This window comes from Papio anubis, chromosome 2 (assembly GCF_008728515.1).
Source record: "Papio anubis isolate 15944 chromosome 2, Panubis1.0, whole genome shotgun sequence".
NCBI lineage: Eukaryota > Metazoa > Chordata > Mammalia > Primates > Cercopithecidae > Papio > Papio anubis.
The window spans coordinates 153174271-153186672 of record NC_044977.1 but is presented as its reverse complement, the minus strand read 5'-3'; the positions used below and the strand labels follow the sequence as shown (position 1 = coordinate 153186672).

General features: G+C 36.2%; 1 protein-coding gene across 7 annotated transcripts in view; it reads right to left on the bottom strand.

The window, feature by feature from the left end:
• Positions 1-475: 475 nt before the first annotated feature.
• Positions 476-12402, bottom strand: part of CEP70 (centrosomal protein 70) — a 107125-nt gene continuing 95198 nt past the window's right edge. For 2 of the 7 annotated variants that reach the window (XM_021934818.2, XM_009201628.2), the window contains 6 exons: positions 11903-12073; positions 7268-7414; positions 6929-7097; positions 6328-6442; positions 4223-4302; positions 480-1217 (listed from right to left, as the gene is read on the bottom strand). In XM_021934818.2, the coding sequence (XP_021790510.1) occupies positions 1156-1217; positions 4223-4302; positions 6328-6442; positions 6929-7097; positions 7268-7414; positions 11903-12073 (744 nt within the window). In that variant the 3' untranslated portion in view covers positions 480-1155. Of the gene's footprint in view, positions 1218-1943; positions 3528-4222; positions 4303-6327; positions 6443-6928; positions 7098-7267; positions 7415-11902; positions 12074-12402 lie in introns of those variants that run through there. The other 5 variants (XM_003895046.5, XM_017955850.3, XM_017955849.2 and 2 more) reach the window with 4 other exon arrangements.

Below are 12402 nucleotides of genomic sequence, written 5' to 3'. Positions count from 1 at the left end.
TTGTAAGTTAGTGTTTAGAAATGTAACTGCAGGCTATCATGACAAAGAATTTTAAACCTAGAAGGAGCCTATTATCTTATGTCTGATCCCTAAGGTCATAACACCAAGGATGTGGATGCTTGTTTGCTGACGTTTACTCACCATTCCACCATGCTGCTTCCTGGAAATGTGTTATAATATTCTATATGCCCACCAACAAGAATGACAGAGAAATCTTCCTAGACCTGCTACTTATAAAAGTGGGGAAGAATAGTCCAAAGTGGCTTGTTCTCATGGGTATGAGGCAGAACAATGACCCTTAAGAAAATGTGACTGAATATTGAGAATACAGAATAAATAGAAGGCAGCAAGTAAAGTACTCTTACATAAAATGCAGCAAGGATGTACAAGTTGCCCAAGGAAGGTTCAGCCTAGGAAGAGAATATGACTCATTATTTGTCAGTAATATACAAGCACATCACTGAGGACACTTACATTTGGAAATTCTTTACAAAAATTTTATTTGAGATCTCAAGTCCTTATAAAAAGTGCATTACATCAAGACTGCAAAAGACACTTTTTAAATGAGAGACTTCTATCTACTCATCCATTTTACCCTATGATTCATTTCCTACCCTAACAGAAATGATTAAACAGTTTTTCTTTCTTCCTTTTCTTCTTCCTGCTTCTTCCTATTTGAAAGATACCCATGAGGGGTATCTTAACAGAATGTGCCAATTAATCCTTGCCAGGAGAGCAGTAGCTTCCTACTACCTAAATTTAGAGAGCTCTTGGCATTCCTTTTGTCGTGGCTCAAAGATTACTACAACCTGAATCTAAAAGATTGCAACCTACTACTTGTAATCTGTCTCCCTGGCCTCCTCTTTTACTCACAAACTCCACTCTAAAACAACCTTAAATTTTAAGCACTCAATAATTGCTTAATAAATGAAGAGATCTAAAGTTAATTAACTACTTTACCCTTGCAACTATTTTCTGTATAAGAATCTCAAAGTTAATAAAAATTATAGAGATGAAGAATGACCTAATACTAAGAAGGGGATGAATTCTGAGAGCAAATACATTTTACAACCTTTGTCTCAAAATAAGATCAATCCTACAAAATACAAAATGTTAAGAATACAATTTACACAGTAAAAATGATTTGATTTGTTTTCAGTATGAAAGTACTTTTAATTTCTTTACTGCAGGTACAATGGCATCCAAGTCATCAATTTCTGTAATACAAAAACAGTAATAATAAAAGAGAGTAACTTTTTCTAGTGGTAAACTCACATGAAACAAGAACCTATGTGTAAAGGCAAACCCCAAACATAAAGACAACAATACTGGTGCTTTTGTGCACATGAAGTTTTTCTCCAATAGTGATGACAGATTATCACTGATTCGGATACAGATGCTTCACAGGGGCTCTGTTTATAAAGGTTACCACATACCTACAAGTACCCTCTGATTCTAGTATTAACTTCATTAGCAGCATGCCCTTATTAACAGATCCAACTGCCCATGTGTGTGGTATGTTAGTGTCTCATTAGATCTGTATCACTACATGGGTGTACCTACATGATGAAATCCCAGGTAGAGGCATCTCCTCCCTGGGTCTCCATGTGAGGACTTAGGAATTTCTACTCATAGAACAGTCTTGTCCTCTTTAATTTTCTTGGGAAGATTTCTTAGTAGCAGATCACTCTAAGATGAAAGGTATCTGCCGGCTGGGTGCAGTGGCTCATGCCTGTAATCCCAGCACTTTGGGAGACTGAGATGGGAAGATCATTTGCAGTCAGGAGTTCAAGACCAGCCTGGCCAACACGGTGAAAACCCATCTCTACTAAAAATACAAAAATTATCTGGGTGTGGTAGTGGGCACCTGTAATCCCAGCTACTTGGGAGGCTGAGGCAGGAGAATTGCTTGAACCTGGGAGGCGGAGGTTGCAGTGAGCTGAGATTGCATCACTGCACTCTGACCTGGGTGACAGAGAGCAAGACTATGTCTCAAAAAAACAATTATCTGCCTAATCAAAAAGAGAGCCTCATCAAGAATACAAACCTCAAGTACAATGTATTATAGGGCTTAGCCTGGTCCAGCTTACCAGATAAACCAATCCAGGCTCTTCTTTGACAGGCTCTTTCTGAATGATTTTTCTTTCTAAGACTATCTTATTCCAACCAGCCTAAGTTAGAATTCACTCTCTGAAGCTCCTGGCCACCAAGGGAGCAAAATCCTTTTTCTCATTATCCAGATCCCAGGCCTACTTAAGGTAAGCCACAATGGCAGGTTCTCTAGATACCCACTACATTTTTCTAGCTTATTCTGTTAAGCCATCATTAATAAACACATTCCTTTACAGAAAACATACCCACTACATTTTTCTAGCTTATTCTGTTAAGCCATCATTAATAAACACATTCCTTTACATAAAACTCTCTCCACTGTTTAGCTGGATATTGGTGATATTGGTCGCTCTTCATTTAGCCTACACACATAGCCCATACTCTCCTACTATTCATTTAGTTCTTTAAGCTCCCAACTTCAGTCAGAATACCTGTCTGAATCCACTAACCAAGCATCAAGATATGGGAATGGAAACAATATAAGCAAACCTACAACATAGAATTTGTTTAGTCCCTTACATTGTGGTAAGGTACAAGATCAAGTTATTCCTTGACTCCGCCCTCTGCCCATTCTGAAATTACCTGTTTTCTCATTAAGTGAGAAACCTGCCTTACAAATGAACCTCACAGCAAAGGATCTTGGCTGATAGGGGAATTTCCTCAGTCAATCACACCACTTACATGAGAAAAAGAACGGATTTTTTTTTTTACTCGCTAAAGGTACTCTCTGTATCTGTTATTCAGTCTACCACCCTGCACCTACATGCTGAGTGACACCTATTAATTAAAAAAAGTCATGTTTGCCAGATTTAACTTTCCCAATGTTAAATATAATGTTTAACCTCAGAATTTAAACTTTGACCAAAATACAGAATTCATCTCCAGAGAAACTTGGCTTTCTGAAGCAAATGATCTTTATGAACCATGCTGAGTGTCATAATATCTGAAAGGAAGTTTCTATAGAAGCATTCTGAAATAAGTGTTACCAGCACACCCTATTAAAATATGTTTATTAATGTGTCAAATATTTATGAATGATGAGAACATCACTGCTTAAGTTAATAGCAATCCCAAAGCAAGTAGAATCATATTATTCTATGAAACCAGGCTCTTCAGGATATCAGACAACACACTTACACAATTTCATACCTCATCTCAAGTTTAACTTTCAAATTACATTTTCACTTGCCATGATCTTTTTAAATATGAGGACAAGCCTAAAGCATGCTCACTCATTGTCTCCCTTGCTTCCCCAGTGCACATAAAACTGGTTACAAAACTTCCTTTATGTTCACTAGGCTATATATTCTAATTAGATACTTCTTTCACTTATTCTTCTTATCAAGTTTTCATTGACTCATTCCCTTATCTTCATTACCAAGCTTCATCTCCTCTTCTAAAAGCAAAGAGCCATTCTTTAAAAAAAAAAAAAAATCTTTCGAATGAACTATACAGAAAAAAAGAATTCACTTGTGCATCAATCACTTTAAAAATTATTCTTAATAGTAAGATAATTTTATAGCCATATGTAATTATATTTAAACTAGATAAGGTCTCTATTTTGCCTTATGAGTCCTAAGCAATTTTTTTCCTTTTAGGAGACACTACTACTAATGAAGCCCTCAATCTGACCCTCGGTATGAGTGTAATATTTCATCTTTTCCTTTCCATAGATATTTATGACTTTATGTTACTTCGTATCACCAGAGAGGAAATGTTATTTGTATATTTAAAACATTTTGTAGACAGGTGGTATCTTAAGGAAAAAAAAAGAGGAAGGAAGGATCTTCTAAGATCATAAATCCAATGAATATTTCTCATTAGACAATGACAGAGCCAGGGTTAAACTAGGCATGGCCAGAGTGATGCCATCTCTCATGATAAGGTCCTCCAACAAAGGCAGTTCCTATCACTGTTAAGGGTCTGTGTTTCTGTTCTATGGACTAATCCCAACAAACTCTAACTGCTTGTAAGGAATGTGTTTCCAGAACTGTTAATGGTTTCCAACCACTAGATAAAAATACTAATCCAGTGACTAAGGAACACCCTTTTCTTAAATGCACTGACATTTTAAGACTCAAAATTTAACCATCACCGCCAGAAATCTTACCTAAGATTTCAAGTAGATCATTAGTAAATGCCTGAAATGCTGGGAAAAATTCCTCGTGTTCTTCCAATTTGTAGATAATGCTGTTTAAAAAATGCACAATTTAAACCTAATTTCTAACTTAGAGTTCTTGTATCTGATTGCAAACAGAACATTTTCAAAATAGAAACTATGCTGCTAATTTAAATATAAACTCAATGATCATTTACTACAGTCCTTCCTTTCTGAGCTTTTTGTTAATCTAATATGGCTTTTCTTTAAAAAGCATTTAAATATCATTAAATAGCATTAAATAGCATTAAAATTTGTTAAATTCATATATAACTTTTTTTTTTTTTTTTTTTTTTTTGAGACAGAGTCTCACTGTGTCGCCCAGGCTGGAGTGCAGTGGTGCGATCTCGGCTCACTGCAAGCTCCACCTCCTGGGTTCACGCCATTCTCCTGCCTCAGCCTCCCAAGTAGCTGGGACTATAGGTGCCCGCTACCATGCCCGGCTAATTTTTGTATTTTTAGTAGAGACAGGGTTTCACCGTGTTTAGCCAGGATGGTTTCGATCTCCTGACCTGTGATCTGCCCACCTTGGCCTCCCAAAGTGCTGGGATTACAGGCGTGAGCCACTGCACCCGGCCAATATATAACATTCTTAACATGGCAAACTTTCCATTAAGCTCAAGGCTTCTTAGAGAGACCATGCTTTTACAGCATTTTCTAAAAATAATTGGCTTTTATACCCAGTATCCTATTAAACATTAAGGAAAAATATCAGGCCGGGCGTGGTGGCTCATGCCTGCAATCCCAACACTTTGGAGGCCAAAGCAGGAGGATCACTTGAGGTCAGGAGTTCAAGACCAGCCTGGCCAACATGGTGAAACCCCATGTCTACTAAAATACAAAAATTAGCTGGGCGTGGTGGCGCATGCCTGTAACCCCAGCCACTTGGGAGGCTGAGGCATGAGAATTGCTTGAACCTGGGAGGCAGAGGTTGCAGTGAGCTGAGACTGAGCCACTGCACTCCAGCCTGGGCAACAGAGTGAGACTCCGTCTCAAAAAAAAAAAAAAAAAAAAATTCAGTAGTCAGTAACACTGTGGGACAGAGGAAATAGGCCAGTAATAAGATATATGTTCCTTTTAAAAGCACCAACTGTCAGATTATGTAAGGGTTCTTCTAGGAAAACTTGCAAAATGTGGTTTATGTGGTATACATTGTGTGTTTCCCTTCACATATGCTGTAATATAAAACTGAGGGTCAGGTGTGGGGAAAGTGCTTTAACTATAGCTACAATGTTTTGATAATTTTCTAAAAATACCAGGTTTTATGTTAGAGATGCCTAGTCTTTTAAAAAAAATCCTTAGCATTTATCTTCTAATCAAATAAATATGCTATTAATGATTATTCAGTGGTCTATGGTAGTGTCCTAAAAATAGGACTTATTGATACAATCAGAACTTACATGATGTTGCTAACAAAGTTTGAATTTCTCCATATATAATATTCCCTGAGAACAGGCTTATGCTGAAGAGTTCCTGACCTTCTTTATAGGCTTTACAATCTATTTTTATCTTGAAAATACTTGGCATTTCCTCCATCCCTAAGGGTTTGAGATTATCTTAGATTGTCAAGTTACTTAAAAGATGCTATTCCAAGGCTGGGCACGGTAGCTCACACCTGTAATCCCAGCACTTTGGGAGGCCAAGGCAGGTGGATCACTTGAGCCCAGGAGTTTGAGACTGGTCTGGGCAACATGGTGCAACCTTGTCTCTCTCTCTATACACACACACACACACACACACACACACGCACACACACAAATTAGCTGGGCGTGGTGGTGTGTGCCTATAGTCACATACACACAGAAAAGATGCTATTCCAAACAGGGAAGGTAAATAAGTTTTAAAAGTCTTTAATTTCACCCCTCCATGAATTCTGGATATTTATTTTTATTTTTATTGTTTAGAGACAGGGTCTCACTGCATTGCTCAGACTGGACTTAAACTCCTGGGCTCAAGTGATCCTCCCACATCAGCCTCCCAAGTCGCTGGGACTACAGGCGTGTGCCACCACGCCCGGCCATTCTGGATGATACTTTGTAAACTTTTAAAACAAATACCTCTGGAGGTCTTCAGGTCCTAATACCTGCATAATCTGCTCATTCACATCTTCATTAATCAGCCTACAGAGTTTTCCAACAGTGCTTACCAGCACACACAATGAAGATGAACTATCTGCAAAAGAGAAATAAAAGGATATTTTAACAGAGAATTTTCAAAATTACAAACATCAAACATTTTATGCTTCAGTTATCCTCAATTTTTTTCACTTAAAAATTTTTTTATCGGCCAGGTGCAGTGGCTCACGCCTGTAATCCCAGCACTTTGCGAGGCTGAGGCGGGTGGATCACCTGAGGTCGGGAGTTCAAGACCAGCCTGACCAACATGGAGAAACCCCGTCTCTACTAAAAATACAAAATTAGCCGGGCACGGTGGCAGGCGCCTGTAATCCTAGCTACTCGGGAGGCTGAGGCAGGAGAATCGCTTGAACCCGGGAGGCGGAGGTTGCGGTGAGCCGAGATTGTGCCAGTGCACTCCAGCCTGGGCAAAAAGAGTGAAACCCCGTATCAAAAAAAAAAAAAAAAAAAAAAATTATCTACTTTTTGTTAATTTACTAAAAATTCTTAAATGGGGGCCAAAAATGACAAACTAGGTCATCACCTAATTCTAAGAGTTCTTGGAGGTTTCTCACAGCATTGTTCATTTCTCCAAGCCTAGTATAAACTTCATTCATTCGGGGATAGACTCCATTTAAAGAAGGCACATCAAATAACTTTTGGAAGTGAGAGACAATAGCTTGCAAAGTTTGAAAGTTTGGCATGTTGCTGTCCTGTCCAAAAGAGAGGTAAAAAATAAAGAGTTCATATCTTAAAATAATCCCAAATAAAAACTTTTAAAAGACAAACAGAACTCTAGTAGAACAAATATTAATATCCACATCAAATTATCAATTTTTGAGATAAGAGAACATTAGAATGTGACCATTTATGTAAGTATTACCTTTTCCTTATTTTCAACTTCTTCCAACATAGTATCTACTATAAACAACAAATCTTCAACTTTGATACCTTCATTTTCATCCTGCTTCTTCAAATTATGCCAAGGTACCAGTTCTGCAGATAGTGTTTTCAAGGACTTATACAAATCCTTTATAACAAAAGAAACTATATGGTATTATTGATTTAAATAATTTCAATAGTAACATAATAGAACATAACAAAATTATAAGTTTTATATATGTTTTATAAAATTAATAAAACAATTACACAGGTTAAATTATATATATATAACCATCAGTACTGTTTAATGAAAACACTATTACCGATTTAGAACAAGTCAGTTAAAATTAGGTTTCTCCAGGTAAACACAGGCTTTACAGAAAACATTATACACTGATTATTCTGAATCTGGGTGCTCTAAGTAATTTTATGTTATTTATTACTGTTCCATATTATTTCATTATTTTGAATTATTGATACACAAAGAATAAACTTGCCTTTGTATTTTGGTTTTGAGTATGTTATATAACAGCTTTATTGAGATGTAATTCATATACCATAAAATTTACCCTCATTAAGTATACAATTCAGTAGTTTTAATATTTTCACACATGTACAAACATCAGCACTATCTAATTTCAGAACATATCCATTACTCCAAAAAGAAATCTCAGACCCAGTCACAGTCCCTCCTTCCCCATTTTCCCTTCCCTGCAGTTCCTAGGGTTGATCTCTAAACTATATTATATTTCTAAGGATTTGCCTATTCTGGGCATTTTGCATAAATGGAATTATACAATAAGTAGTCTTTGATGAATGGCTTCTGTCATTTAGCATAATGTTTTTGAGATTTATCCATGTTATAACATGTATCTCCAGGCAAGTTTTCAATGTGAAAGGTTCCCCAAATTTATTCTACATTATAATACTCAGTTTTCTTGGCCTAGTTGTGGTGCCCTAATTGATTTTAAACTGTGCACAATGGGCAAGGCTACTGAAAGTTTAGAGCTCTAAACTGATCAACTGACAAATATTTACTGAACATCTACTACAGGTTGAGAATCCCTAATCTAAAAATCTGAAATGCTCTAAAATCTGAAACTTTGAGCAACAACATGACACTCAAAAGAAATGCTCATTGGAGCGTTTTGAATTTCGGATTTTTGGATCAGGGATGCTCAAATGGCATATATTCTGCAAATACTCCAAAATCTGAAAAAATTCTTAAAACACTTCTAGGCCCAAGCATTGTGGATAAGGGATACTCAATCCATATGTGTATGGCACAGTGCTTGGTCCTTCAGAACAATGCTGTTCAAAAGAAATGTAATGTGAGCCACAGGAATTTTAAGTTGTCTAGGGCCATAGTATGGAAAGTGAAAAGAAACATGTGATATTAACTGTAATAGTATATTTTATTTAACCCAATATATCCAAAATATTATCATTTCAATATAAAAGCAATATTTTAATTTTTTCCATACAAAGTCTTTTAAATCCAGTGTATATTTTACACTTATAACGCATCTCAATCAGGACTAGCCACCTTTCAAGTGATCAATAACCACATGCAGCTAGAGGCTACCATACTAGATAGCATAGCTCTAGAGAACAGAAAGAAGTACAAGAAGTTCCTTCTTTTTCTAACTTATTTTAGTACTTCACTTGGCATTCTCCACTTAAGGCTCAGACTTCACATATTGGTATCTTTAACCTTTCAATTGGTAGGAAGGCAGTTACTATTATAGTAATTCATAGCAATAAATTTCATGTCAAATTAATGTTTTACCATCAGTGCCACTAGAATTTGAAAAAAAAAAAAGTCAGCAAATAACAGCATAATGATATCTTTATTAACCAATGCTCCAGCAACAAGGCACATTTATAAAGTAATCTATGGTAAAAAGCACACCCAATCTAATACATTTTTGCTTCAGAATAAAAGAGTATTACAAAGCTAAGAAGAAAAGATGTTCTGGTCTCCTAAGCAGTGACAGGATGGTTGTAGCACAGTCTATCAAGTAAGCTCTGAAAAATATAAGAGTCTCTTAGGTTCTTTACATTGCCCAGTTGTGGAGATGTAGAAGTACTACCATGGGCCAGCCTACCGTGTATGTCTGGCCTCTGAAGCACTAGAGAATAGGAAAGCGAAAGTATTCAAGAGTGTACTGGGTTGGGGAAAGCTACAACATCTGTAGTTCACCTTTCTTGGAAAGGCAGGAGGGAAAAGACACAAGGATGGAGGTGGCTGGCTCCATATCTTTCCCAGCCTTCTTTTCTTCCAATTTTTAAAACTAGTAAAATACACATAAAATTTACCATCTTAACCATTTTTAAATGTAAGTTCAGTGTTATTAAATATGTTCATAATGTTGTGCAACCAACACCACCATCCATCTCCATAACTCTTTTCATCTTGTAACACTGAAACTTTATACCCATTAAACAATAATTTCCCATTTCCCTCCTCCCTCTAGCAATCACCACTCTACTTTGTCTCTATGATTTTCACTAAGCATCTCATATAAGTGGAATTATGTAAGTGGAATCTTCTTGTGACTTATTTCACTTAGCATAATGTCCTCCTAATGTTCACCCATGTTGCATGGGTCAGAATTTCTTTTCTTTTAATGGCTGAATAATATTGCAATATATGTATATACCACATTTTGCTTATCCACTCATTCCTCAAACCTATCCTACTCTTTAAAGCCAAATTAAACTGAGCAAAAAAACTAATAAGGGAAGATGGTTGTCCCAAACTTAGAGGTTGTTACATATCAAATAACCTTTAACATGAGGCCTCAGAGAATCTCATGCAGTTTCTTAATTCGGACCCTGAAACTGTAGTATTAATATCTGAAGCACTGCTCAAAACCCATGAGTTACTCCAACGGCAGAAGTAACTAATTCTTAATAATTTCCTCTTGGGTGTCCTCAGAATATTCTAATTACAAAGTGAATTCCTTGCCTCCTCCTACTCAGAAAACTATACAATAGCAAGAACTCACCACCACGGCAAAGCCTTTTTTGGGGGCTATAATCAGAGTGTTCTCTTTCTCCTCCAGACTCTAGAGCACAAGTTATCTGCATCATTCACTCAGAACTTCATCACAGGTAATCTATTTTTATGTCACTCATTTCTTTTAATGATATCATAAATGATTACATTTTGTTTCATATTTTTAAGTATATTTTGTCTCTCTAATTAGTGTGAATCTTGTGTTCATCCCATAATGGCTTAGCATGATAAATGTTTCATATTTTTAAGTATATTTTGTCTCTCTAATTAGTGTGAATCTTGTGTTCATCCCATAATGGCTTAGCATGATAAATGATCAATAACTATCCATTAATGTGATTCTTCCCTTTGTCTTCTTCCTCTTCTAGTCTTTTCTTCTAGGAAGGTTAGGGCTTTTTCTAGTCCTTCCCTTCTGAGAAGGAGAAAGGTGGAGTCAGCACTGTTCCCTCCTACTGGGAGAACCCTCTGACAGGCAATGATTGAGGAAATACCATGATTTACATGATTACTAATTATTTTACACTCTTCTGAGATACAGACTGGAGGAACTCCGGCCTATAAAGTAAGTATATTAATCCAGCACTGTCACTCAATCAAAATGTTTGTGTATTATGTAGCTCTGTCTGAGCCGTATATAAAAAGGCAAGTAGAAATTTTTAAAAAATTAACATCACCACCCCCAATTTTGTTGTCTTGGGATATATTATTCTGCCTCATTCCTTTAACAAATATTAATTGAGCACTCGTTCATCAGGAGGATCTTGGGGACATATCAGAACAAATAAAAACACTGTCTTCAGGGAGCTTATACATTCTTAACAGATATCCTCTGCATCACTTGTACTTCATGTAATAAGACTTCTGTTGCAAACACTATTATTGAATCACATTTTCATTAACAGGCGTATGCTATGTATTATATTAGTTACTAAGAAATCTAAAGTTTAAAGGGCAAAGAACTTAAATACTACTGATTTCAACTATTTACCTTTCAGCAAACTAGTTAAAACTGAAAAAACCAGAAACCATGCAATACGCAATAACTCTATAAAGTAAATAAAATGTAGTCTTCCATGAATAGATAGGATAGGGAAGGGTAGGGTTGGCGGCTAGCTTACTATCTGTTCTAGAGAATAAGCAGAAATGGAGACAAGCTCAGTTCTGAGAGACAGAAAATAAAGTGTGAAGAGAGAGAAAATATCCCCAATTATAACGAAATGAAGGATAAGACATTATATCTGAAGAGGAATAACGGCCAGGAAAATCGTAGCATGGACATACCAAAAGGAGGCAGATGAAGGTAGAACAGGGAAAAGCCTAGAAGTACAAAGTGGATCCACTATAGATTTTCAATAAGGAAATTAACCCAAAAATTTCTTGTTTGGTAGAGCCTTAGAGGAAGTAAAGCTTACAGTAATGACAACATCAAAACAGTACATAAAATAGATATGTAAGTAGGAAGATTTCAGTTTTAGATAAGTTTTTTTAGCTTTACAGTTAACAAACAAAAAAATTAAACCCTATTTAATTTTTAGCCCTAAATTAAGTCCTATAAATAAAGCACATAGAGTCCAATAGATGTTCAAAGCATATAAAGAATAGTCAACCCCTTACCTTTAAGGATGTCAGTTGATCTGCCCACATTTCTATTATAGGAACAAGATGCTCAAATCCACAATCTTGAATAAGATCTTTATTAAAATTTTGGGCTCCCCCTTTGCTCTGTTTATAAATTATTACTGGAGCTCTTGGATTGTGGATAATTGAATTGATGCTACACAGCACCTTTAAAAAAAAACATAGTGTATTTAGTCAAAATACTTATCCTATGCCTACAAAGTTATATATTTTAAAGGAGTGCTTTATGTCTATATATATTATATACATGCATTTCATTAAATATACAAAGAATTATCACAAGGAATTGGTTCATGCAATTATGAAGACTGACAAGTCTCAAGATTTGCAGTGAGTAAGTGAAGACCCAGAAAAGCTAATGGATATTTGCAGTCCAAACACAGGCAGACTGAGACCCCTGCAAGTGCTAATGTTTCAGTTTGAGTCTGAAGGCAGGAAAAAAATAGTGTCCCATCTTGAAAGCAGTCAGCGGGGAG